Source organism: Ascidia mentula, chromosome 2 (genome assembly GCF_947561715.1).
Source record: "Ascidia mentula chromosome 2, kaAscMent1.1, whole genome shotgun sequence".
Classification (NCBI taxonomy): domain Eukaryota; kingdom Metazoa; phylum Chordata; class Ascidiacea; order Phlebobranchia; family Ascidiidae; genus Ascidia; species Ascidia mentula.
This window is the reverse complement of record NC_138567.1, coordinates 12,999,697-13,023,123: the sequence shown is the minus strand read 5'-3', so window position 1 is coordinate 13,023,123 and position 23,427 is coordinate 12,999,697. Positions and strand designations below refer to the sequence as shown.

General features: G+C 38.7%; 4 protein-coding genes across 4 annotated transcripts; 2 read left to right on the top strand and 2 right to left on the bottom strand.

Moving 5' to 3' along the window:
* Nucleotides 1–12: 12 nt before the first annotated feature.
* On the bottom strand, nucleotides 13–3,755 carry LOC145890638 (uncharacterized). The gene is made up of 6 exons (XM_082981760.1): nucleotides 3,459–3,755; nucleotides 2,395–2,553; nucleotides 2,084–2,330; nucleotides 1,694–1,898; nucleotides 1,093–1,377; nucleotides 13–705 (listed from the first exon to the last, which is right to left on the bottom strand). The coding sequence occupies exons 1-6, from the start codon at nucleotides 3,715–3,717 to the stop codon at nucleotides 457–459; spliced, it is 1,404 nt and encodes a 467-aa protein (XP_082837886.1). The 5' UTR covers nucleotides 3,718–3,755; the 3' UTR covers nucleotides 13–456.
* Nucleotides 3,756–5,077: 1,322 nt separating this feature from the next.
* LOC145888825 (U5 small nuclear ribonucleoprotein 200 kDa helicase-like) lies at nucleotides 5,078–12,181 on the top strand. Its single transcript, XM_082979687.1, has 2 exons — nucleotides 5,078–11,054; nucleotides 11,236–12,181. The coding sequence occupies exons 1-2, from the start codon at nucleotides 5,112–5,114 to the stop codon at nucleotides 11,722–11,724; spliced, it is 6,432 nt and encodes a 2,143-aa protein (XP_082835813.1). The 5' UTR covers nucleotides 5,078–5,111; the 3' UTR covers nucleotides 11,725–12,181.
* An 827-nt stretch (nucleotides 12,182–13,008) lies between these two features.
* Nucleotides 13,009–15,479, top strand: LOC145890172 (uS5 assembly chaperone PDCD2-like). The gene is made up of 6 exons (XM_082981202.1): nucleotides 13,009–13,289; nucleotides 13,404–13,550; nucleotides 13,704–13,897; nucleotides 14,038–14,243; nucleotides 14,902–15,015; nucleotides 15,303–15,479. The coding sequence occupies exons 1-6, from the start codon at nucleotides 13,063–13,065 to the stop codon at nucleotides 15,477–15,479; spliced, it is 1,065 nt and encodes a 354-aa protein (XP_082837328.1). The 5' UTR covers nucleotides 13,009–13,062.
* A 2,407-nt stretch (nucleotides 15,480–17,886) lies between these two features.
* On the bottom strand, nucleotides 17,887–20,382 carry LOC145890171 (cytochrome P450 2J4-like). Its single transcript, XM_082981201.1, has 9 exons — nucleotides 20,295–20,382; nucleotides 20,125–20,222; nucleotides 19,904–19,985; nucleotides 19,599–19,833; nucleotides 19,031–19,158; nucleotides 18,666–18,770; nucleotides 18,473–18,604; nucleotides 18,112–18,309; nucleotides 17,887–18,059 (listed from the first exon to the last, which is right to left on the bottom strand). The coding sequence occupies exons 1-9, from the start codon at nucleotides 20,380–20,382 to the stop codon at nucleotides 17,887–17,889; spliced, it is 1,239 nt and encodes a 412-aa protein (XP_082837327.1).
* Between the last annotated feature and the right edge of the window lie 3,045 nt (nucleotides 20,383–23,427).

Genomic DNA, 23,427 nt, shown 5'->3' with positions numbered 1-23,427 from the left:
TGTGAGATTGTCAGGAAACTGTATTGGATAATCAGTAAAAACATACACATGATTTAGTTCTAGTTGTACTGCATTTAGGGCACATTAAAACATTTTATGACATATAAATACACACTTTTCTACATAAGACAATGCTGATATAGTAACAAGTATATCTAGTTGCTTCATGTTTACCCTGTACGCATTATAACAATTGTCAAGAGTCCCTAAACTGTTGTATTATTTAGCTATTAAAAGTTCCATAGTTTAAGGACAATCAACAGTGAAACATACAAAATATTTTACATAAAATAAGACAAATATCACAGTATTATAACACATTGTTTCTTTGTGTAATATCAATGAGGTTGACTGTGAATATTACTGCTTTTAACACATCACATACAGTGGTAATTTGAAGACATCAAATAATAAGAATGAGCACAGTAACATAAACAAACACAAAAAGTACGCTCACTATGACACAGATAGGTAGTTGAGAAAAAATTGTAGCTTCATCAAATTGACGGCAGTGCCAAAGTGTGTTCCCTCCACACTCCAAACCCCAGTTGTGAGGTCAGTCAAGTCGATTGTGGCAATGTTGTGACTGTGGCAAAAATTATTCATCCCGGCTATGTACTTCTGGATGTCCTCGTCCGTCCCATGCATGCTGGTGAACTGTGGTGGTTTGAACAAGCCTGTTTTCACTGTGTGGATCCAAATCAGCTAAAATAAATAGTAATAAACTATTACACAAGTGCTTAGTAATTTAAGAAAGGTGATCACATGTAAGGGTGTATGCAAAAATATAGTTAAAGAGTTTTTAAAGAATACGCAAAGATATCAGTATAAATAAGTACAGGATATTGTGCAATTTCATTTCAGTATTCCAATACATATGTGGTATTTCTACAACAGGGCCAATTCAGTGGTGTCATTCAGGGGTTTGTGTGAAACTCTTCTTAAAATTTGTGAATCATTTATTAAACATTGAAACCCCATTTATATTTGATCCCTATTTTTATGATAGGAAAAACTATCAAACAAAATATGCCACACTGGGCAATCCTTTATGGCCAGGGCTGATGTACCAGAACAAACATAACTTCATACTTTTGGCCACTTATGGCCATTCAGTGATTCCATTGCCGGTTTTAAGTAATCCACAACAGTGTCAGTCTTGTACTGATCATGAATTCCAATTCCCACAAGCAGATAGGAATTTTCATGGTCCAGTTCTGATTCAGCATATTCCTTGAGCTCATTGCCAAAACTTGCCAAATAAAACATCTTCAGTTGGGCACTAAAGTCTTGCAGCTGTCCGTTGCATATTCCAGGACTTGGCAGTTCTTCACTGCTTGGTGCGAGGGCTATACCCAAGCAGTACTTATCCATGTTCTGTTATAACATTTTGACACTGTATTATATTGCACAAAGATAGTTGGTTTTAAATCATTTCTTTTTATGTTACATGGATCCTTGCCCTCATATCATGTCACAGATTTTAATAGCTGAAAAACATAGCAAAAAACTCCCATATTTTGGTAAACAGAGTTTGCAATATTCTTTGCTACAAGAGTTATAGAATTTTGCTTACAGCACTTTCAATGTAATTTATATATACCTCAAGGTGGCATGTTCTGCTGTTTCTTTATATTCATGAAGTTAAATAAATTAAACCCATCAAGGGGTAGTGCAACAAAGCAAATTGTACCTGCCATGGTCCTGTACATTTTTCACGCATTGAAGGAGGCATACAAGAAACCACACTGCCATTGTGGTAGTTGTTAGTCAGCATTTGAAGAAATACAGAATACATGTTTCTCATCAGAGAATTTCCAATAAATGTTATTTTCCTAATTTTCTTCTGGTGCAATAGGTTACATGCTGTGATTTGATTGTATTCAACCCATTTGCATCTAGACGCAACAAGCCAAATAAGATATGTGAAAATGTTAACAGATTTTGTGCCATTTGTGACTGTTTAGAAATTGTTTTATTCAAATTTTATAGCCTCCTTTTAGTACAGATGCCTTAAAATAGTATTTATACATAATATATGTCCATTTCCAGCCACAACAAAATAAAGGAAAAGCATGCCCACCGTTTGTCTTTAGGTTGCCATCTGGCTAATTCTGCATGTGTGTATTGGGCGAGGTTTGTGCTTTCTTGATCAAGACATTCTTTCTCCGTCACGCAAGTGCCTTCCTGTCTGTTGCTGCAGCAGGGTGTAGAACCATAAGGGTCACACCAGGCTGATGAATCAACTTTTAACATGCTGCAAATTGGAGATGACATAGCCTGTTTGAATCCACATTTTTTGTCTTCCCGAAAAGGTAATTTAGAAAAACCTGTCAATAAAAAAAAAAAATTCCAATGTGGTTCAAACAATTCTTTTGATATACAACAACATACCTTCATGTAAAACTCTAAAATCCTCTAACATCCTATCAAGCCTGTTTCTTTCATTGTTAAAATTGCTAATTTTCTTTGGAACCCATCGTCCAACAGTTAAATTTGTGAGAATGTTTTTACATGAAGAAAGTGGAAGTTTATGGTCCAGTGATAGTTTTTCTGTAATATAAAGTGTGTTTTTATTATACAGTCAATTACCAACTTGGGTAAAGTCTGATTTGTATTTGGGGGAAAAAATAAAAGGTTGGCATATTTATTTAACTTACTGTCCTGATCACCAATCCTTTTTCAATAAATATTATCTTATAAAGGTATATCTTTATATCACTAAAGTTTAACCTTTAGAATTACTAACTGAGAGACAAAAAAGTTTTTTTCCACATCTGACATAAATGTTATGCAGTTATATACTGAACACTTAAACCTGAAAATACAGTCTCTCGCACCCTTTAGGAACATATCTCTCACCTTGGATAAAAACCACTGAACTAATGCAAACTGAATAGAATGTTGGATTTGAAATTTCTGTTTTAAACTGGACCATCATTAATAGAAAAAATATTAAAGTAAACAAAGTGGAGCCAATAATATGAATTGTGTAAGCTGCAGACAGATGGCCACTGTTTCAACCTAAAAGGTCTCATCAATGCAGCTGGTGTGACTTTCAGACGACTTTGCTAACCAACGGCCAAGCAAAGACTTCCACTTTGTGGTGACTATACAATCACCGTCATCTGTTGGGCACCAAACTAGGAGCAACCTTACAGAAGTCTTTGCTTGGCTGTTGGTCAGCAAAGTCGTCTGAAAGTCACACCAGTTGCACTGATGAGACCTTTAAGGTTTAAACAGTGGCCATCTGTCTGCAGCTTACACAATTAAAGTAAACCATCGCGTATTGACAGCATTGAAAAAATCTGGTGGTAATACCAACCCTGGCATTTCTTCCTGTCATTAGACAGAGTATTGGAACTCCTGTAACTAAATACTAAGTTCATTAGACTGAGTGTTGGAATTCTAAATATTAAATTCATTTCAATGTTGTTACAATTTTTTTTTTTGCTCACCTTTATTCTGTTTCTCCGAGACTTGTATACAAACAGATTTATCTGTTGGAGGTAAGGCACCAGTTTGCGAATCACTGTCGCACATCATGGGCACAAAAGTGTATGCATAGCTGTTGTATATTCCCATAGCAATAATTACAAGCAAAACTATTACTGGGAATACCCAGATGCGGATTCTTCTGCTGCCACAAACCACATGCGACTTTTTTTTGAATTTCATGGCGCATCTGTAGCAGCGCAAGGTCCAACATGTAGTCATTACTTCCGCACTAAACAGAACAAAAACACTTTTTCAAAATCGTAAGCACACAACGTATTCAGGGGAACACCCAGAAAACGGGGATTTTTCATGCCGCGCCCCTTTAAAGTTCAGAATTTCAATGAAATCATTCGGCAAATACAATTAGACAGGGTTAATCGCTACTAGGGTTTGTTAAACAATTTGGTTTTCGTAGGGTATGGACATACACGAAAGAGTCTTAATAGAAAAACAGCAAACAAACCCTTTACGTTGCAACGTAATAATCACATAGCTGGGAGTAGTCATGAGCATGGACGTATTTAATATCAGGGTTGCTGATACTTTTTGCTAGAGGTCAATTTTATCTCATTTGTATTGGTGGTGGCACTGCAGTAATAACCCGGATAGGACACAGAAACATGGCGCAAAAAGAGCTGATTGGTTTGGAATATTTGCTTGGTATGATATACAATGCAAACCTGTATAACTTTATCAATCTGATTTCGATCAACTACGCCGAAGAGTCTGTGACCCGGTGTATTATAGTATTTTTCGTTTTCGCGAGCATCTAAAAACTTACAGAAATATTTTATCCAAACTTTCTATCCTTTCTTTTTAACTTTTTATACGCACTATCTTCCGGTTACTCAAAAAGCGCAATTAAAACAGCACGGCAAAGTTTATACATTGCCACGTGTATATACCGCCACACAATGCAGCTAACCCCAACCAGAGTACTAATACTGTATCTGACGCGCATTAATTTAAAGTGCATCCATTGTTCCGAACTTCTTTTCGCTTGTCAAATAAGTCCCCGGGACAATGGCATTGCACAGAAGGTGTTAAAAATATTTTAACATGTTTTAAATTTTCTATGTATCCGTGGGTTTTAGCTATAGGGCAGAAATAGTTCATAATAAGAACACCTGCCTCCATGAACGAACAAATATTCAAAAAATAAAAAAAATATATAACTCCACTGATCTTGTAAATTTGTATCATGCTGGATTTGATTTTTGGTTACTTTGGATTGTTCGTTCTCGTAACGTTGTTCTTTGCTCTGCCTTTATGTCGAAGAGCGAAACATACCTTTAATTTTGACAATGTTTTAGTGTTAAGCGATCAATTTACTACGTTTTAATAAAGATATCATTTTAAAATTTCCGCGTTTAAGTCACAAGACACAAAGACTGATTTTTTAATGAAAAACTGTACAATGAATACCGGTCCGGATGTACCGCAATCCCGGTATTATTATTGTTATAATATATATGCATTAACAGTGCTTTGCGAACTACAATTTTATTACATCTTGTTGTAATTTGAAATACTATTGAGTTCAAAATAATAATAAAAAAAGTTCTGTTACTTTAGATATTTAAAACAACATTTGAGGCATCCACTGAACCACAATGGCGGATGCATCGGCCCGATCACTGCAGTATGAATACAAAGCCAACTCCAATCTTGTTCTGCAAGCTGACAGGTCGCTGATTGACAGAAGGCCGCGAGATGAACCAACAGGAGAAGTTTTGTCACTACAGGGAAAGCTGGGTGGAATCCAAATGGGGGACCGAGCACAAAGGACCAAACCACCACAAATGGAAGAACGCAAAGCGAAACGCAGAAAACGTGATGAAGATGAAAAGGGTCAGGGTAATTTAAAAGGTCGCACATTATTGTCTGATGGTATGGACGAAATGGTTGGAATTGTCTACAAACCAAAAACAAAGGAAACCAGAGAGACATATGAAATTCTGTTAAGTTTCATTCAAGCAGCCATCGGTGATCAGCCACGGGACATTCTGTGTGGTGCAGCGGACGAGGTTATTGCAGTGCTAAAAAATGAAAAATATAGAGACAAGGAACGAAGAAAAGAAGTGCAATCGCTGCTTGGAACACTGGAAGATACGAGGTACCATGTTCTTGTCAACTTGGGAAGAAAAATATCTGATTTTGGCATAGACAAAGATGCTCAAACAGCGGATGATAACATAGATGAAACTTATGGCGTTAATGTCCAGTTTGAATCTGATGAGGAAGGTGGTGAAGAAGACACATATGGTGAAGTAAGAGAAGGATCTGACATGGAGGAAGATGAGGAAGAAGGAGTTGAAGCTGATGCTGGCATGGTCGTCTCTGGAAATTTAACCAATCAGGCTGGTGACATCAATATTACCAAACAAAAAGACTTGCATCCCAGAGACATTGATGCATATTGGCTCCAAAGAAATCTAAGCAAGGTTTATGATGATGCTATAGTTTCACAACGAAAGGCAGAGGAAGTACTGGAAATTTTGAAAACAACTGCAGATGATTTACAGTGCGAGAACCAACTTGTACTGTTACTTGGCTATAACCAGTTTGACTTCATCAAGATTGTTCGCCAGCACAGGGAAATGATTTTGTATTGCACACTTTTGGCAAGCGCCCAGAGTGAGGCGGGAAGAAAACAAATTGAGGATAAAATGAAATCTGATCCAGTATTGGTCAATATTTTGAAGCAACTGCATGACACAGAAAAAGAGGACATTATAAAGGAGGAACAGGAGAGAAGGGAACGACTTCGCAAAAGCAAAGTTGATGCAGACCTTGAAGCAACAGATGCGGACCATGTTAAATCTGATGATGCTCTTCAGCCAAGTCACAAAACAATTGATTTAGAAGACTTGGAGTTTGGCCAGGGCTCACATTTCATGGCAAACAAGAAGTGTCAGCTGCCTGATGGGTCTTACCGTAAACAATGGAAAGGCTATGAGGAAGTTCATGTTCCAGCACTGAAGCACAAACCCTTTGATGCAAAAGAGAAACTGGTTCCTATCGATGCTTTGCCCAAATATGCACAAGCTGCTTTTTCTGGGTATAAAACCCTCAATCGAGTGCAAAGCAAATTGTCTAAGACCTGTTTGGAAAGTGATGAAAATGTGTTGCTGTGTGCTCCAACAGGTTCTGGAAAGACTAATGTTGCTCTGTTGTGTATGTTGAAAGAAATTGGGAAGCGTATCAACAATGATGGCACAATTAAGTTAGATAGTTTTAAAATCATCTATATTGCACCCATGAAATCTCTTGTTCAAGAAATGGTTGGTAGCTTTGGCAAACGATTGGCAAGTTATGGAATCACAGTTTCTGAATTGACTGGTGACCACCAACTGTGCAAAGAAGAAATCAACGCAACCCAAGTCATTGTTTGCACTCCTGAAAAATGGGATATTATAACCCGCAAAGGTGGGGAAAGAACCTACACCCAGCTTGTTCGCTTGATTATCATGGATGAAATTCACATGTTACATGATGGAAGAGGCCCAGTTCTGGAAGCGATTGTTGCAAGAACAATCCGATCAATTGAGACAACTCAAGAAGATGTCCGCCTTGTTGGACTGTCTGCTACATTGCCAAACTATGAGGATGTGGCAACATTTCTACGTGTAGATCCTGCCAAAGGTCTTTTTTACTTTGATAACAGCTTCAGGCCAGTTCCTCTTGAGCAACAGTACATTGGAATTACTGAGAAAAAGCCTTTAAAGCGCTTTCAAGTCATGAATGAGATTGTGTATGAAAAAGTTGTGGATAATGCCGGCAAAAATCAAGTCCTCATCTTTGTGCATTCAAGAAAAGAAACTGGCAAGACATCAAGAGCAATCAGAGACATGTGTTTGGAGAATGACACACTAGGCAACTTTCTTAGAGAGGGATCAGCATCCACTGAGGTTCTGCGTACTGAGGCTGAACAAGTAAAGAACTATGAGCTGAAAGATCTTCTTCCGTATGGTTTTGCTATTCATCATGCTGGTATGACCAGAGTTGACCGTACCCTTGTTGAGGATTTATTTGCTGACAAACATATTCAAGTCCTTGTTTCCACATCCACACTGGCCTGGGGTGTGAACTTGCCAGCCCACACCGTCATCATCAAAGGTACACAAGTCTACAGCCCTGAGAAGGGCAGGTGGGTCGAATTGGGTGCTTTAGATGTGCTGCAGATGATGGGAAGAGCTGGTCGGCCACAGTATGACACAAAAGGTGAAGGCGTGCTGATTACAGCACACAGTGAATTGCAGTACTACCTGTCACTACTCAATCAACAGCTCCCTGTAGAAAGCCAGATGATCGCCAAACTTCCAGACGCTATCAATGCTGAAATAGTGCTTGGCAACATTCAAAGCATTAAAGATGCTGTCACCTGGTTGGGGTATACTTACCTTTACATTCGAGCCCTCCGCAACCCTTCACTTTACGGTGTGGAATGTCTTTCGGATGACTCACTTCTCCAGCAGAGACGGATAGATCTTGCTCATGCTGCAGTGAGTCTACTTGCCAAAAACAACCTTGCTAAATACGACAGAAAAACTGGCCAAATTCAAGTCACTGATCTGGGTAGAATTGCTAGCCACTACTACTGTTCCAATGAAAGCATGGCAACCTACAACCAACTTCTTAAGCCAACACTCAGTGAAATTGAACTCTTCCGAGTTTTTTCCTTGTCATCTGAGTTCAAGTACATTACTGTGAGAGAAGAAGAAAAATTGGAACTGAACAAGCTGCTGGAAAAGGTGCCAATCCCTGTCAAGGAAAGCATCGAAGAATCTTCTGCAAAAGTTAATGTCTTGCTTCAGGCATACATTTCACAGCTCAAGTTGGAAGGTTTTGCCCTGATGGCGGACATGGTGTATGTCACACAGAGTGCAGGCAGGCTAATGAGGGCTATCTATGAAATAGTGCTTTTCCGAGGTTGGGCACAGCTTGCTGACAAATGTCTTTCCTTGTGCAAAATGATCCAGTGTCGCATGTGGCAGTCCATGACCCCTCTACGTCAGTTTAAGAAAGTGCCCGAGGAGGTGGTGAAGAAGATTGAGAAGAAGAATTTTCCATGGGAGCGCTTCTATGACCTTGGTCACAATGAAATAGGAGAGCTCATCAGAATGCCAAAAATGGGAAAAACTTTACACAAGCTGGTGCACCAGTTCCCAAAAATGGAGCTATCTGTTCATGTTCAGCCAATTACAAGGTCCACCTTGAGAGTGGAGCTCACTATTACGCCAGATTTCCAGTGGGATGAAAGGGTCCATGGGAACTCGCAGGCATTTTTCATCTTTGTAGAGGATGTTGACAGCGAAGTCATTCTGCATCATGAGTACTTTCTATTGAAGCGTAAATATGCCACAGACGAACATGTGGTCAACTTTTTTGTGCCCGTCTTCGAACCTCTGCCACCCCAATATTTCATTCGGATTATCTCCGACAAATGGATTGCCTCGGAGACCCAGCTTCCCGTTTCTTTCAGACACTTGGTTTTGCCTGAAAAGTACCCACCCCCGACTGAGTTGTTGGACTTGCAACCACTTCCTGTAACAGCTTTACGTAACCCTGAGTTTGAGGCTCTGTATGAAAATACCTTTCCCTGTTTCAACCCTATCCAAACCCAAGTCTTCAATGCAATCTACAATGGAAATGATAATGTTTTTGTCGGTGCCCCAACCGGGAGTGGAAAAACCATTTGTGCCGAATTTGCATTATTCCGAGCTTTTACATCAGACCCAGAGGCTCGATGTGTGTATGTGACACCAGTTGAAGCTGTTGCTGATTTGACATACAAAGACTGGCGTGAGAAGTTTGAGGTACGCTTGGGCAAGCGAGTGGCTCTGTTAACCGGTGAAACCAGCACTGATCTTCGACTGATATCTCGTGCTTCAATTATTATTGCAACCTCAGAAAGGTGGGATGTTATCTCAAGAAGATGGAAACAACGTCGCAACGTTCACAGTGTGTCACTCTTTATTGTGGACGAAATCCATTTGATCGGTGGAGAAAGTGGCCCGGAGTTGGAGGTTGTGTGTTCTCGCATGCGATACATTGCTTCTCAGCTGGAAAAGCAGATTCGGATTGTTGCGCTCGGTTCCTCTTTGGCAAATGCAAGAGATGTGGCCCAATGGCTGGGATGCTCTGCCATGCACACCTTTAACTTTCATCCCAATGTTCGCCCTGTGCCACTGGAACTTCACATCCAAGGTTTCAACATTTCACATACCCAGTCTAGGCTGCTAAGCATGGCAAAGCCTGTTTTCAATGCCATTACAAAGCATTCACCCAAAAGAGCTGTCATCATTTTCGTGCCATCCAGAAAACAAAGCAAACTCACTGCTGTTGATATCCTGACATATGCAGCTGCTGATGGCATGTCGCAAAGATTCCTGCATTGTAATGAGTCGGAGCTTGGTGCTTACCTGGAACATGTGAAAGATGCCACTTTAAAAGAAACTCTCTCCAACGGTGTGGCATACCTTCATGATGGCACTACTCAAATCGAAAGAACAGTGGTGGAACAGCTTTTCTCATCGGGTGCTGTACAGGTGTTAGTAGCATCCAGAAGCCTTTGCTGGGGTTTAAATCTTGCTGCTCACCTGGTCATCGTCATGGATACACAGCACTACAATGGTAAAATTCATGCATATGTGGATTATCCAGTCACCGATGTGTTGCAAATGATTGGAAGAGCCAACAGACCTTTGAAAGATGAGGAGGGGAAGTGTGTTGTTATGTGCCAAACATCTAAGAAGGATTTTTTCAAGAAGTTTGTCTATGAGCCATTGCCAGTGGAGTCGCATCTTGACCATTGCCTTCATGACCATTTTAATGCTGAAATTGTAACCAAGATCATTGAAAATAAACAAGATGCTGTTGATTACCTTACATGGACCTTTTTGTACAGACGTATGAGCCAGAACCCCAATTACTACAACTTGCAAGGTGTCTCCCATCGCCATTTATCTGACAGCCTTTCTGAGCTTGTGGAAAACACTCTTGCTGACTTGGAACAATCCAAATGTATTTCCGTTGAAGATGAGATGGACATCACACCACTAAATCTGGCCATGATTGCCGCCTACTACTACATCAATTATACCACCATTGAACTCTTCAGCATGTCACTGAATGCAAAAACCAAAATTCGTGGCCTTATCGAAATCATCAGCAATGCTGCAGAGTATGAAAGCATCCAAATTCGAAGACATGAAGATAACACACTGAAGCAGCTGCTGCCAAAGGTGCAGTACAAGCCGCAAAACATCAAGTTCACTGATCCACACATCAAAACAAACCTTTTACTCCAAGCTCATTTGTCGAGACTACAACTTCCCGCAGAATTGCAGTCTGATACTGAGCAGATCCTAGGCAAGGCTGTCCGGCTTATTCAGGCTTGTGTCGATGTGCTCTCATCCAATGGATGGCTGTCTCCTGCTTTGGCTGCCATGGAGCTCGCCCAGATGGTTACACAGGCCATGTGGAGCAAAGACTCCTACTTAAAGCAGCTTCCACACTTTGGTTCTGATCTGATCAAGAAATGTACTGACAAAGTGAGTTGTTGAATCGTGTAATGCTTTGTTTCAAAGCATGTTTTTTCACCTGTTTTGTTTGTTTGTTTGACTAATGTGGATGTCGAGTAAAATTTCTAAAATTATGCAGACCAAATGTGCATAAACCTATTTTATGCAGTAGTTTCAGTCAAAATTACAACAATTAATTTTTAAATTGAAGGAAATTGAGAGTGTCTTCGACATTCTTGAGATGGAGGATGCAGATCGTGAAGGACTTCTACAGATGAGCGAGGCCCAGATGGCAGATGTTGCCAGATTCTGCAACCGATACCCCAACATCGAACTGTCCTATGAGGTCCAAAGTCCAGACAACCTACATGCCGGCAGCCCTGTTGTAGTGCTGGTTGCTTTGGAGCGTGAAGACGAGGTTGCTGGGCCTGTCATTGCTCCCTTCTTCCCTCAGAAACGTGAGGAAGGATGGTGGGTGGTGGTTGGTGATCCGAAAACCAACAGCCTGATCTCGATCAAAAGGCTGACTCTCCAGCAGAAAGCTAAAGTGAAACTGGATTTTATACCACCCTCCGCTGGGTCACACTCCTACACCCTGTACTTTATGAGCGATGCCTACATGGGTTGTGATCAGGAGTACAAACTGACAATTAATGTCCGTGAATCCGAAGGGGAAAGCAGTGGCAGTGAATCTGACTAAATTAGCTGCTTTGAACTGTTTTCAACATTCCTTGAAAGTTTGAACATGTTTGTGTTAACATGTACCTTTGACTCTAATTTTGCGAGTTGTCTGTGCATATTTGGTGCAACTGTTTTTGAAAACCAATAACCCATGTTGGTAAAAAGGTTGTATTTTCTGCTCAGTTAACTGTTGCGGATTGAGTTTTGGTTTGCATAGTTGTGTGAAACACCCCCCATCTGTTTACATGGCATTGAAGCTTTTTAATGGTAATTATAATCCACTTAGTGCCAAAGACTCCACACAATTAGTGTCCAATTGTATGTCACAAATTTTGTCAAAACTATTTGTAGCTGCGGCATCAAAGCGAGTCACTGCCCAAAATATGTTATGCCATAGTGATGCTAACTGAAAGCAATCAACTATATAATGAAGTCAGAAATATCCTTGTACAATACCAAGCATGTGACAAATACACTTGTACATACTAGTTGTGGTGAATATAGTGGGAAATTTTCGCTTTTAAAACTAATTTCCTTGTTTGTATTTAAACTTGGTGAGAGTAATAACCATATGGGAAAACCCTTGGTAGAAAACAAAGGCAAGTGAATGTTTCGTGATTGCTATCTTGGGCTCCGAACATCACTAGATCATATAGGGCGCCAAGTCTGTGTATAAATTTTCCAGGTCAATTTTGAAGCAAACAACTTTCATGGCCCGCCATACACGTATGCGCCCAAGTGCCTTGTACCCCTTCCTTATTGTGGGACATAGGAATGACTACTAGCAAGCTTCCGGATTAGATTAATAAACAAACAGCATTATATTGCTTTTCATAACAGAGTTAAGTACCATGATAATGTTTTTTTGAATTTTTTCTGAATCGAACTGGAAAAACGTACGATTTCTATCTACAAAACACGTGCGACAAGCTAACGTTTTTATTATTGTAAAAGTTATGTTGCAAATATAAAAAAAGTGTATCATCATAGGGTGCGTAAGCTTGTGTAATGTAATAGTTCAATGATCTCTGTCATATAAGAAGAAGAATGACTCGAAATTTCACATCATTTTTGCCCAGTCAGGCGCCCATATAAAACGTAATTTAACCAGAGATTTAATAACCGAATTGACACGTAAAAACATAGATGCCTTTGTCCCCTTACTACGCTCTCACCTACATTATTATCAAAGTACAGTAAATAGTTATGTTGATTTAATGATTTGTTTTGTGGAAAATATGCTGACTGACTTTTGGTTTTGCACATGCAAGAAATACAATTTGTATGTTCACCAGATTCAAAACGGAACCACCTGTTTGTTCAATATATCGTCAACAAATTAAAAGTAGCACAAGTTATGACTGACACAAGTTCTGTGGACCTTGGCTTTTTGGAAGAGCCAGATCAACCTTGGAGACTACATCCTTGTTATTTTCCAAGTAAGGTTGGGGGCAAACCAGCCTGGTTGGATCCCAAAAATATTCCATCCTCTAAAAGCCTGCTCTGCAAAAATTGCTCCAAGCCTATGATCTTTTTGTTACAAATCTATGCACCTGTTGATGATTATGAGCATTGTTTTCACAGGTAAAGTGTTTATGATTAGATATTAAAGGTTAATAAAAATGTTATGGTCCAAACTCCAAAGTATATATGATGGACATTGGGCAATGTAGATTGCTTATGATCTGTTGATTTCAGGTCAATCTTTGTGTTCTGTTGCAAAAACGGAATTTGCTACAGTCAGAAGGACAACCCTGTTGTACAAGCCTTTACTTGTACTCTGTCGAGAGACAACTCATTTTATCGATTTGATCCTCCTGACTATGAGAGTGGAAAAGCAACGGAGTATGAAAAGTTTAATGCATGACAAACTTGTTTTTTTTTAACAGATAAGCTTATATTCTAATATCAAACGTTTGTTTGTGACACTTGATTTCAAAACAAACAGTTTGTATAATATCAGGATGATAAACTTATTTGAAATATAACTATTTTCAGGGCGAGTATCAGTCCTGTTCGTCTATGCAGTTTATGTGGCTGTGCAGGTGATAAATCTTGTGGTAGATGTAAACAAGTATATTATTGTGGGAGAGACCACCAAGTGCTGGATTGGAAGACACACAAAACCATCTGTGGAAAACAAGTTGTGAAGAATGCTTGCAATGTTGGTGGAAACTGTTATTTGTTTCCTGGTAAGCTACCACTTGAAGTTGAGTGTGAAGTTTGAGCTGTGATTTGTAATTTCTGTGCAGCATCTTTATAGCACAATTTTTCTTTTCTTTTTTTATTTGAAAGAGGGTTATTATGTAGTTCCATAAAAATGACTTTTCAGAAAAGGAGATTGTCATTGAGTCAGAAGAGGAGTTGGGAAGCAAGGATGAATATCAAAAGGATTCTGAGAAGCTTTCTAAGCTTGTATCGGAGACAATAAGTGAGGAGTCATTTTCCACAAGTGAACTGGAAGATGCTGTCAGTGAACAGACTGAAGACAAAACCTTCTCTAAATTTAAACAGAAAATTGAGAATAACCCTGACCAGGTGATGTATCCTTGGGAATTTTTGGCTTACACATCCTTGGCAATTTAAACTAAGCCATAATTTATTTATTAGCCATTTGTTTTCTGATTGATTAAAAAGTATTCGCACACAACTTGAATTAATTTTTTTCTTTAATATTGACCATACTATTTTTAATGCAGTAATGTCCATGCAATCGCATGATTGACAGGAATGCCCCACTCCACAGGTCCTTACTTGGTGATCACAGCTATCGTGTCAAGATCATTAGGTTTACAGGCTTCACAACTCAGGCATTGCAGCCTAGCTTTTTCCTGACAAGTCTGAGATAGATCAGAAATATCAATCTTCTGGTGAGGAACTCATGACCCTGGGCTAACCTGGCCCATTGCCATGCTGACTGAAATACAGGAGTTCAATGGTCACAGGGCATATTGTGGTCAAGGTACACTGGTGTGCAGGCACATAACTTGCAAGGCTTGATTTTCCAATGTTTCTCAGACTTGTCAGGAAAAAGTGACTAATCCAGCCAGGCTGCAATGCCTAGACTGCAAAGCCTGTAGACCTAATTATCTTGATATGATAGCTGTGATGTAAACCCAATCATACTTTTGTAATCTTAAATTAAATAAAACAGAAAGTTTTTCATCATATTAATTTGTAATGGTGTTTGTTTTAGGTCATAAGATTTAAGCCAGGAGGAAAACCTTTGTGGTGTTCCGATGTTTCACAACCACAAGTTAATTACATTCCAAATTGCCAATGTGGTTCCAATCAAAAGTTTGAGTTTCAAGTGAGAAATAGTAATTAGAAACATAATTTTGTGGACAAAATACTTACTGGTGAAGAACTATTCCTGTGTAGTATATTACAAAAAAACTTGAAACCTTACCAACAAACAAAGCTTTCACCTAATTTATATAGAAGCAAACTTAATCCAATAATGATCAATTAGTGACAGACAGTGTGAAAAATTTTCAATTTTGTTGTACGTAAGTGAGAATGTTTTATTAAAACAAAAAATAAATAAGTTACCTAAATTACAAAATTCGTTAACAAGCCCCCACTTCCTGTATACAGGTAATGCCTCAACTGCTGGCACATTTAAATGTCGACGCATCCATAGATGACGAAACGATAGATTGGGCGACAATCGCTATATATACCTGCTCCAATAACTGCAAACCTACAAATGATACCAACGCGGAAACTGGATCTTACGTCAGATGTTTCACATGGATGCAACGCTATTCCTGATCTTACGTTTTAGATCTGTTTACATTGCAAGTCTTTTAATTGATTTGCCATTTTATGTTTATCTTAATAAAGTTTGTTGACGAGTCGACGGCGGCGACAAGAGCTGCTTTTGAGGTAAAATAGTGAAACTGTGAATAAACAGAATTATAGAAAACGCAATCGCCGCTTTAACATGTCGTAACCAGCGATATTATTGCTATGTTTTTGGTCAAAGATTCTCAGACGACTTCAAAAGTCTACTGGCATTGGCGAATTTTGTGTGAAGTTATAGAACCAATTAAAGAGCTGCATACAACGCACCCCTGTTTCGACCTATTGGGTTTCATCAGCATTCCCTGACGTTGAGCTATATCATAAACACGGTGTTGATAAGGTGCACAAAATTTGCATTGTTGGTTTCACAAGAAGTGAAATTGAATCGCGTTCATTGGTGTAGACAGGAAGGGGCGAAAGGACCATGACCCCCTCCAAATGTTCGTGTTTATTTAGCAACGTTTCAGGTCAAAAGTACGCGACCTTGGAAAGGGAAGGTTTCCGTAATTGTGTGCATAGGCAAGGCAGGCCTTACGCAAGCGCAGAGGTATTCTGGAAAGTTTTTGTCTCCAATCGTTAAATTGTCGTTGAAGAGTTGGTTCTTTGGTCCACATGGATTTCATGGCCTTATAGTTAAGATTACAACCTGAAATTAATCTTTTTTTCGGTCAAAGTCATTGGAAAAAATGAAATTTTTTTGCACACATCCCTGCAGTGTGAGTATGCCTATGCTTGTGTAAAATTAGTCTAGTTCCCGTCGGCAACGCTCATTTCATTGAAATGTAACTTTTACCTATAATAAGATTAACCATAGCACCAATTTTAAGCGAAATACCACTGACCTATCGGTAGCTAAAGTTTAACTTCAGCAGTCTTTAAATCCCAACCTAATGTACACAAAAGCCCAAGGTTTCCCATAAATTTTCCGCGTTATCGATTCACCCGCTCGGTTGTAAATGCTCGGGTTAATTCCGAGAATTCTGTCTGCAAAACCGGCGTCGTTAAAGTTCACAAGTAAAGGCCCAGAAGAGAAACTTAATTTGTTGTGCACAATTTACGCATATACAAACTGCTCAGTTTTTCCCTCGCAACCACAAAAGACCCTTCATACCCTATATCATAAATCTGCAAAACCTTTTGGTTGCTTTTGTGTGTCCTATGTATGTACTCCATTACACTTTTGCAGTGGTTCTTAAACCACACCATGGTATGCTGAGTTTAATGTCGCAAATTATTGGTTGGATACAGCATTTTAACACTATGTAACGGCAGAATGTTACGGGCCTGTCAACTCGCTGTCGTCATAATAAAATGTAATGATTACAAAACTGCCCTCTTCCGTAAACACATGTATTCAGACCAACAACTAAGTTTGCCATGAAACCTGCAAGAATCGAAGTTCATGACAGAAAGAAATGCAACTCTTTATTATTCTGACGTCATAAAGCAAATCTGGCATTGTGTTGCAATTCAAATACCTGCGTAACTGCTAGCACACTTAAACGTTGGTCATGGTAGAAAACTGATGAATTGGGGAAATTGCACTAAGAACTGAACATAAATAAACCACCAGAAAACAGTTTATTGTAGCTATGCGTCAGACGTTTCACGTAGATGCAATCTACACGTGTGCTTGTGTTTATCTTGTCGCAAGTGTTTTTCAATGAAGCTACGTTTATTAATCGTGGATATCAGTGTAATATAGTTAGTGGATAACTGATCTCCATTTGGTGTAAAGCGGTGTATTTTTGTTGCAGGAAAATTGTAGAAAATGCAAGCGCTGCAGCAACACGTCGTGCCTGCGAATTGATCCCTTGGCGAGTTTGACAAAGTCGTGAGGAAATTCTCAAATTGCTTGACTGTTTTAATCATCTATGTGTACATAAATGCTGCAATAGGCAACGTGGGCCGCTTGCACGGCAAGGTGGAGGTTGTTTACCAAATTTCTGCTGCGCCCGTTTTACCAGAAGAACGCAACTCCGGAAACTAATGATTTCCCGTAATTGTGTGCTTTGACCAGATACCTTGGTTCACAAACAATGAAACGAAGGCAGGAATCTGTCTCCCTTTATTGCGCAACGTGAAAACGTGAAATACGCTGAGGATTTTACGTTTACAGTTTTCATGAATGTGTTTGGGCATTCATTCAAATACAGTGTACGTTTGTTTTTCATTGCTATTAAACACTGTACAGCAGTTTTCGCATGACACATACGCAAAAATATGCACATTGTTTTGATAAACAATATAAGTTATCAAATGCATCTATATAGTAAATTCCAAAACGTCATTAGGAAATATAACATGTGATCAATCCGCCAATTAAGAGTTGTTTGGTGCGTACACTCACGTCGTGCACATCTTTGATGTCTAATTAAAATCTACTTTTCATAACAACCCGAAGAGGGGTTGGGCATCTTGTCACACGTTCATCGTTTAACTTTGAAAGACCGGGTGGGGGAAGTATTTGGTAATGTTTCATCATCGTCACAAAAAAGAGAAAAAGTTCCTGTTTGGCGATTTCCTTCCCCAAGCATATTCGAAGACCTAAAATTGTATCAAGGTCAGTTTAACATACATTAGGCAATTGAAAATTCACCTCCTCCAAATGACATGGCACCAGGTCTTGTACCGACTTGCCCATCTGCATCAAGAAAGTTTTCTGGATCAAACTTTTCGGCATTTTTCCAATGTTTCGCGGATAAGCGGATTGATGGGAAAAACGACAACACGCAAGTCCCTTTCGGTAGATCGTAACCGTCCAATTTCACATCCTCTGCAGTTGCATGTGGCATACCTACGAAAAAATGTGTCGCTTTAGTGCATTTGGTAAATAATGCAAATATGTTTTGCAACAAATTGTTGATGTAAAATGTTATTGTGCAGTCGGTTGTTTAGTACCAGTGTTAAATAGCTTTGGAATTGTTTACAGCAACTTGCTAAGGCAATACAGTACTTGCCTACAGGATTTATGTTTGCCATTCTCAAGGTTTCCAGTGTTGTAGCTTCTGTAAAAGGCATTTTCAATCTGTCTTCATAGTTAGGAAGCAAACTTCCATCCAACACAGAATCAATTTCAGCATGAACTTTATCTGAGCACACCATTGAAGAAAACTATATATTGCTTTCGTTAAAACCACGTAAATCTCTCACCCTGAATTTCCGGATTATTTGCCATAAAAAGCACAGCCCACTTTAAATGAGTTGCGACAGTCTCAGTTCCTGCTTGGAACAAGTCCATGATCACGTAATGCAAACCTATTTAAACAAAATTTTCAAGTTTAACTGTAAACCAAATTTTAAGATGTTTGTATTTTTTTCAACACTTTTTAAATACCCGTTAAATAAGGACCTGCCGCACTAATTTAGTGATTCCAACACATAATTACGCCTCGTGCTACTAATTAAATAATTTGAGCAATTACTGCAGTGTATAAATAGCATAGCAACCTTTACAATTAGTGTTAATGAAAAAATATTTCGAAAACGTGGAAATGTGTCTCATTAACCATACAAACCAGTATCTGTCAATAAACTTGTTTTCTCTTTCTCCATTAAATAATAATCGATAACATCCCTGGGCTCGTTACGATCAAGTGTTTTTTTGTGATATTCAATTTCCGTCGCAACGAAGTTTTCGATTTCTCTACAAAGAAATGTGAAACTAATTGTCATTCGATGTAAAGAAAGCGTTTCAAAAACTAAAAACCTTTTTATTATAGCCTACATTGTATAGTATCAATTACGAACGTAAAAAAATTGAACCATCAGCAACTTGATAAAATAATGTAAAATTTACATCTTTTGAAAGACGTAGAAAGTTACACACAATTGCAGAAAACTTTCTGCACTTACTCGTTACATTTAATAATTTGTCGTTTTGCGTCGGGCAACCACAGCTTGTGCAAGTATGGGACTAAGGATACCAGAAGAAACGACAGGGATTCTGTTTTTAAGTTTAAATGGAAAATCTTCCTGTTTAGATAGAGCAACTTTTCAAACATTTCATTCCGGTACGCATACCTAATCATAAAATCATTTTGTTGTAACACCGCACAATGCCTTCAGTGTGAGTAAACATCAAACCTGTTTCCAAACACCAGACAAGCTATGACATTAAGAGTCGCGCAATCAAGAACATCCGATGGATCAATCGTTTGATCTGATTTCTTCTGCTTTTCAATTTCATCAACAAAATATTGAAGTTCATCTCTGATGATTTTGCTAAAACTCTTACCGCGATGGCCCATGTTCCGAAGGGAGGTAAGGAATAGCTTACGATTAGTAGCCCACCTAGGTCCACTTTGGGCGAATATAATGCCTACAATTTTTGGCAATAAATTACCAAACATAATAACTTTTAAAAGACAGTATTTAAATCTGTTCCTCACCTTCTAAAGTATTTCCACGCAGCAATTTCGGGGTCAGATGCCCAAGCCTGTCAGAAAAGGGTTTGGGATTGTCCACCATTACCTGTGTTAAATAAACATATCATTAGGTTTACAAGCTTTGTAGCCCAGGCATAGTGGCCTAGCAGAGTTAACAACAGTTTTTCTTTAGCGCACAGCGTTTTAATATATGACGAAGCAAAAATAAATGTATTTCTCCAAACCTCTTTAATTAATTCGTAGTCCACGATACAAACAATGTTCCTATTCTGCAACTTGAGGCTGAAGATTCTTCCATACGTTTTGGAAAATCTACTAATATCTGTAAATATCAGCACATAAGTTATGATGTATAGTTTTATTTCTACAACACGAAGTCATCACATCAACTTACTGCCTTGAATGTTCGGAAACAAATAATGGAAACTTCCTATGAACGGCAATCCCAGTGGCCCTGGTGGAAAGTTTCGTGGTTTCCACATGCTTATCAAAGCTTTATACACCACAAATAAAGCAATAAAGGCGACAGATATCGCACTAATAATTTCCATGGTTTCAAAACTAAGATAAATGCAGCAGCAGGCAAGAAAACCTTCCTGGAAAATTAAAACACTGCTTATCCTGTGCAACAGCAAAAACAAATTTAATTCATTGACAAAATAGATATTCGTAAAACCTTTGGCCTGCTTGGTTTGCCGTAGTAAGACTGTCAATGCCTTGCAGTATGGATCAAACTGCCGCTGATATTCGAAGTCGACTTCGAAGTGGAGAATTGTGTACATTGGCGGGACACATTGTACGTGGCCTCGCGAGCGCCAAAAACGTTGTGTGGTAAAAAATTTGCAAAATGTTAGGTATTAGGTCAAGTAAATTTCGTATCTTCATCGATTCAACATGTTTACCTTATAGTCAAGATTACAATTAACCTGTGTTACTGCAAATTGGATGTGTTTGTCCGATGTATATATATAAAAGAGACATATATCTTAAATATTACATAAACCCTATATCGTGAATGAATGAATGTACCATTTTTGATGCTGAGCAGTTTGTATATAAAACTGAGCAGTTTGTGTATGCGTAAATTGTGCACAGCAAATTATGTTTCTCTTCTGTGCCTTTCCTTGTGAACTTTAACGATGGCGGTTCTGCAGACAGAATTCTCCGAAATACGGACAATTTATGGGAAACCTTGGGCTTTTGTGTACATATGTTTAGGTTGGGATTTGATGGTTGCTGAAGTTAAACTTTAGCTACCCATAGGTCAATGGTATTTCGCTTAAAATTGGTGCTATGGTTAATGACTTTGACCGAAAAACAGATTAATTTCAGGTTGTAATCTTAACTATAAGGCCATGAAATTCATGTGGAACAAAGAACCAACTGTTTAACGACAATTTAACCAAAAGGTTTTTTTGTGGTTGCGAGGGAAAAACTGAGCAGTTTGTATATGCGCAAATTGTGCACAGCAAATTAAGTTTTTCTTCTGTGCCTTTACTTGTGAACTGTATCGACGCCGGTTTTGCAGACAGAATTCTCCGAAATGACTTCAGTATTTACAACCGAGCGGGTGAATCGATAACGCGGACAATTTATGGGAAACCTTGGGCTTTTGTGTTCATTAGGTTGGGATTTAAAGACTGCTGAAGTTAAAATTGGTGCTATGGTTAATCTTATTATAGGTAAAAGTTACATTTCATTGAAATTTGCCAACGGGAACTAGACTAATTTTACACAAGCTTACTTACGTACAACAAAATTGAAAATTTTCCCCACTGTCTGTCACTAATTGATCATTATAAGTTTGCTTCTATATATATTAGGTTAAAGCTTTGTTTGTTGGTAAGGTTTTAAGTTTTTTTGTAATATACTACACAGGAATAGTTCTTAACCAGTTTCTTAACCTTTTTAATTACAATTTCTCACTTGAAACTCAAACTTTTGCTTGGAACCCCATTTGCAATTTGGAATGTCATTAACTTGTGAACATAACTGTACCACCAGAAAACAGCTTATTGTAGCTATGCGTCAGAGGTTTCACGTAGATGCAGTCTACACGTGTGCTTGTGTTTATCTTGTCGCAAGTGTTTTTCAATGAAACTACGTTTAATAATCGTGGATATCGGTGTAATAAAGTTAGTGGATAACTGATCTCCATTTGGTGTAAAATGGTGTATTTTTGTTGCAGAAAAATTGTAGAAAATGCAACCGCTGTAGAAACACGCCGTGCCTGCGAATTGATCCCTTGACGAAGTCGTAAGGAAATTCTCAAATTGCTTGACTGTTTTAATCATCTATGTTGACATAAATGCTGCAATACACAACGTGGGCCGATTGTACGGCAAGGTGGAGGTTCTCTAACAATTTCAGCTGCGCCTGTTTTACCGCAAACTGTAGGATTTATGTTATGTTTACTCAAAGATAACACAAAACCTAACTATGACTCCAAAAAGACTCCAACACTGTGTATTAAAATTAGTAAAGCATTCGAGTACTCACAATTAAAGATGCAATTTCAATGTGTTCGAGTAAATCCAGTTCGAGTAAATCCAATGGTGGCAATGAGACAGTACAAATGTTCAATGTCACGTTTCAGAAACTGTCTGGCTTTACAGCCCAAGCGGTCAATTATATCAACTAACTTTCAGGCGTGTTGACCGGGTAAAAATGTCACAAAACAAACGTAGATTATAAAAAATCATAAGGCTTTGGTCAGCGGAAAATTCCGGTGTTACGAAGCTGATCAAGATGAATTTCTCTCACGTGAGAGAGCGGGCTTATCAGATTCATAACGCACGAGTATCGTGACTAGGCGAATTAAAGAGTGACGTGCGTTAATAAACGAATGTTGGTTAAACAAACAAAAGCGATAACATACAATTTTCATTATCCCCTACACAACTTCGGACCCTAATGACCTCCCGTGTTTGTGTACTTGGCTAGATATCTTGGTTCACAAACCATGAAACAAGGGAAGGAATCTGTTTCCCTTTATTGCGCAATGTGAAGGACGCTGGGGATTTAGGTTGCCTATGTGCCAACTGCCAAGGCTTACCGATGTGCTTGTAAGCTGTGCTGATTAAAACCAATTACGGGACTTAAAATCTGAGTTTAACAACTTTCTTATTTGGAAAACATTTTTTTAAAAACAATTACTTCCAATGAGCATTAACAAAACGCTACATTTCGATGTTTTTAACTTCCTTATTATGTTTGCATTATTCATGAATCTGTTTGGACATTTATTCAATAGTTTTAATATTTTTTGGTGCATACACCAACGTACATGCACATCATTGATGTCTACATAAATGTTGCAATAGGCAACGTGGGCCGATTGCACGGCAAGGTTGAGGTTGTTTACCAAATTTTTGCTGCGTCTGTTTTACCAGAAGAACGCATTTCGGAAACTAATGATTCCCGTATTTGTGTGCTTTGACCAGATACCTTGGTTCACAAACAATGAAACAAAGGCAGAAATCGCCCTTTATTGCGCAACGTGAAATACGCTGAGGATGTTACGTTTA

Coding starts and splice junctions, on each gene's coding strand:
- LOC145890638 (XM_082981760.1), bottom strand. CDS start 3,717: ATGACTACATGTTGGACCTTGCGCTGCTACAGATGCGCCATGAAATTC. Junction 2,554..3,458: donor CTCGGAGAAACAGAATAAAG/GTGAGCAAAAAA, acceptor TTTATATTACAG/AAAAACTATCACTGGACCAT. Junction 2,331..2,394: donor TTTTAGAGTTTTACATGAAG/GTATGTTGTTGT, acceptor TTTTATTGACAG/GTTTTTCTAAATTACCTTTT.
- LOC145888825 (XM_082979687.1), top strand. CDS start 5,112: ATGGCGGATGCATCGGCCCGATCACTGCAGTATGAATACAAAGCCAAC. Junction 11,055..11,235: donor TCAAGAAATGTACTGACAAA/GTGAGTTGTTGA, acceptor TTTAAATTGAAG/GAAATTGAGAGTGTCTTCGA.
- LOC145890172 (XM_082981202.1), top strand. CDS start 13,063: ATGACTGACACAAGTTCTGTGGACCTTGGCTTTTTGGAAGAGCCAGAT. Junction 13,290..13,403: donor TATGAGCATTGTTTTCACAG/GTAAAGTGTTTA, acceptor TGTTGATTTCAG/GTCAATCTTTGTGTTCTGTT. Junction 13,898..14,037: donor AAACTGTTATTTGTTTCCTG/GTAAGCTACCAC, acceptor ATGACTTTTCAG/AAAAGGAGATTGTCATTGAG.
- LOC145890171 (XM_082981201.1), bottom strand. CDS start 20,382: ATGTGGAAACCACGAAACTTTCCACCAGGGCCACTGGGATTGCCGTTC. Junction 19,986..20,124: donor ACTACGAATTAATTAAAGAG/GTTTGGAGAAAT, acceptor TATTTAACACAG/GTAATGGTGGACAATCCCAA. Junction 19,834..19,903: donor GCGTGGAAATACTTTAGAAG/GTGAGGAACAGA, acceptor CAAAAATTGTAG/GCATTATATTCGCCCAAAGT.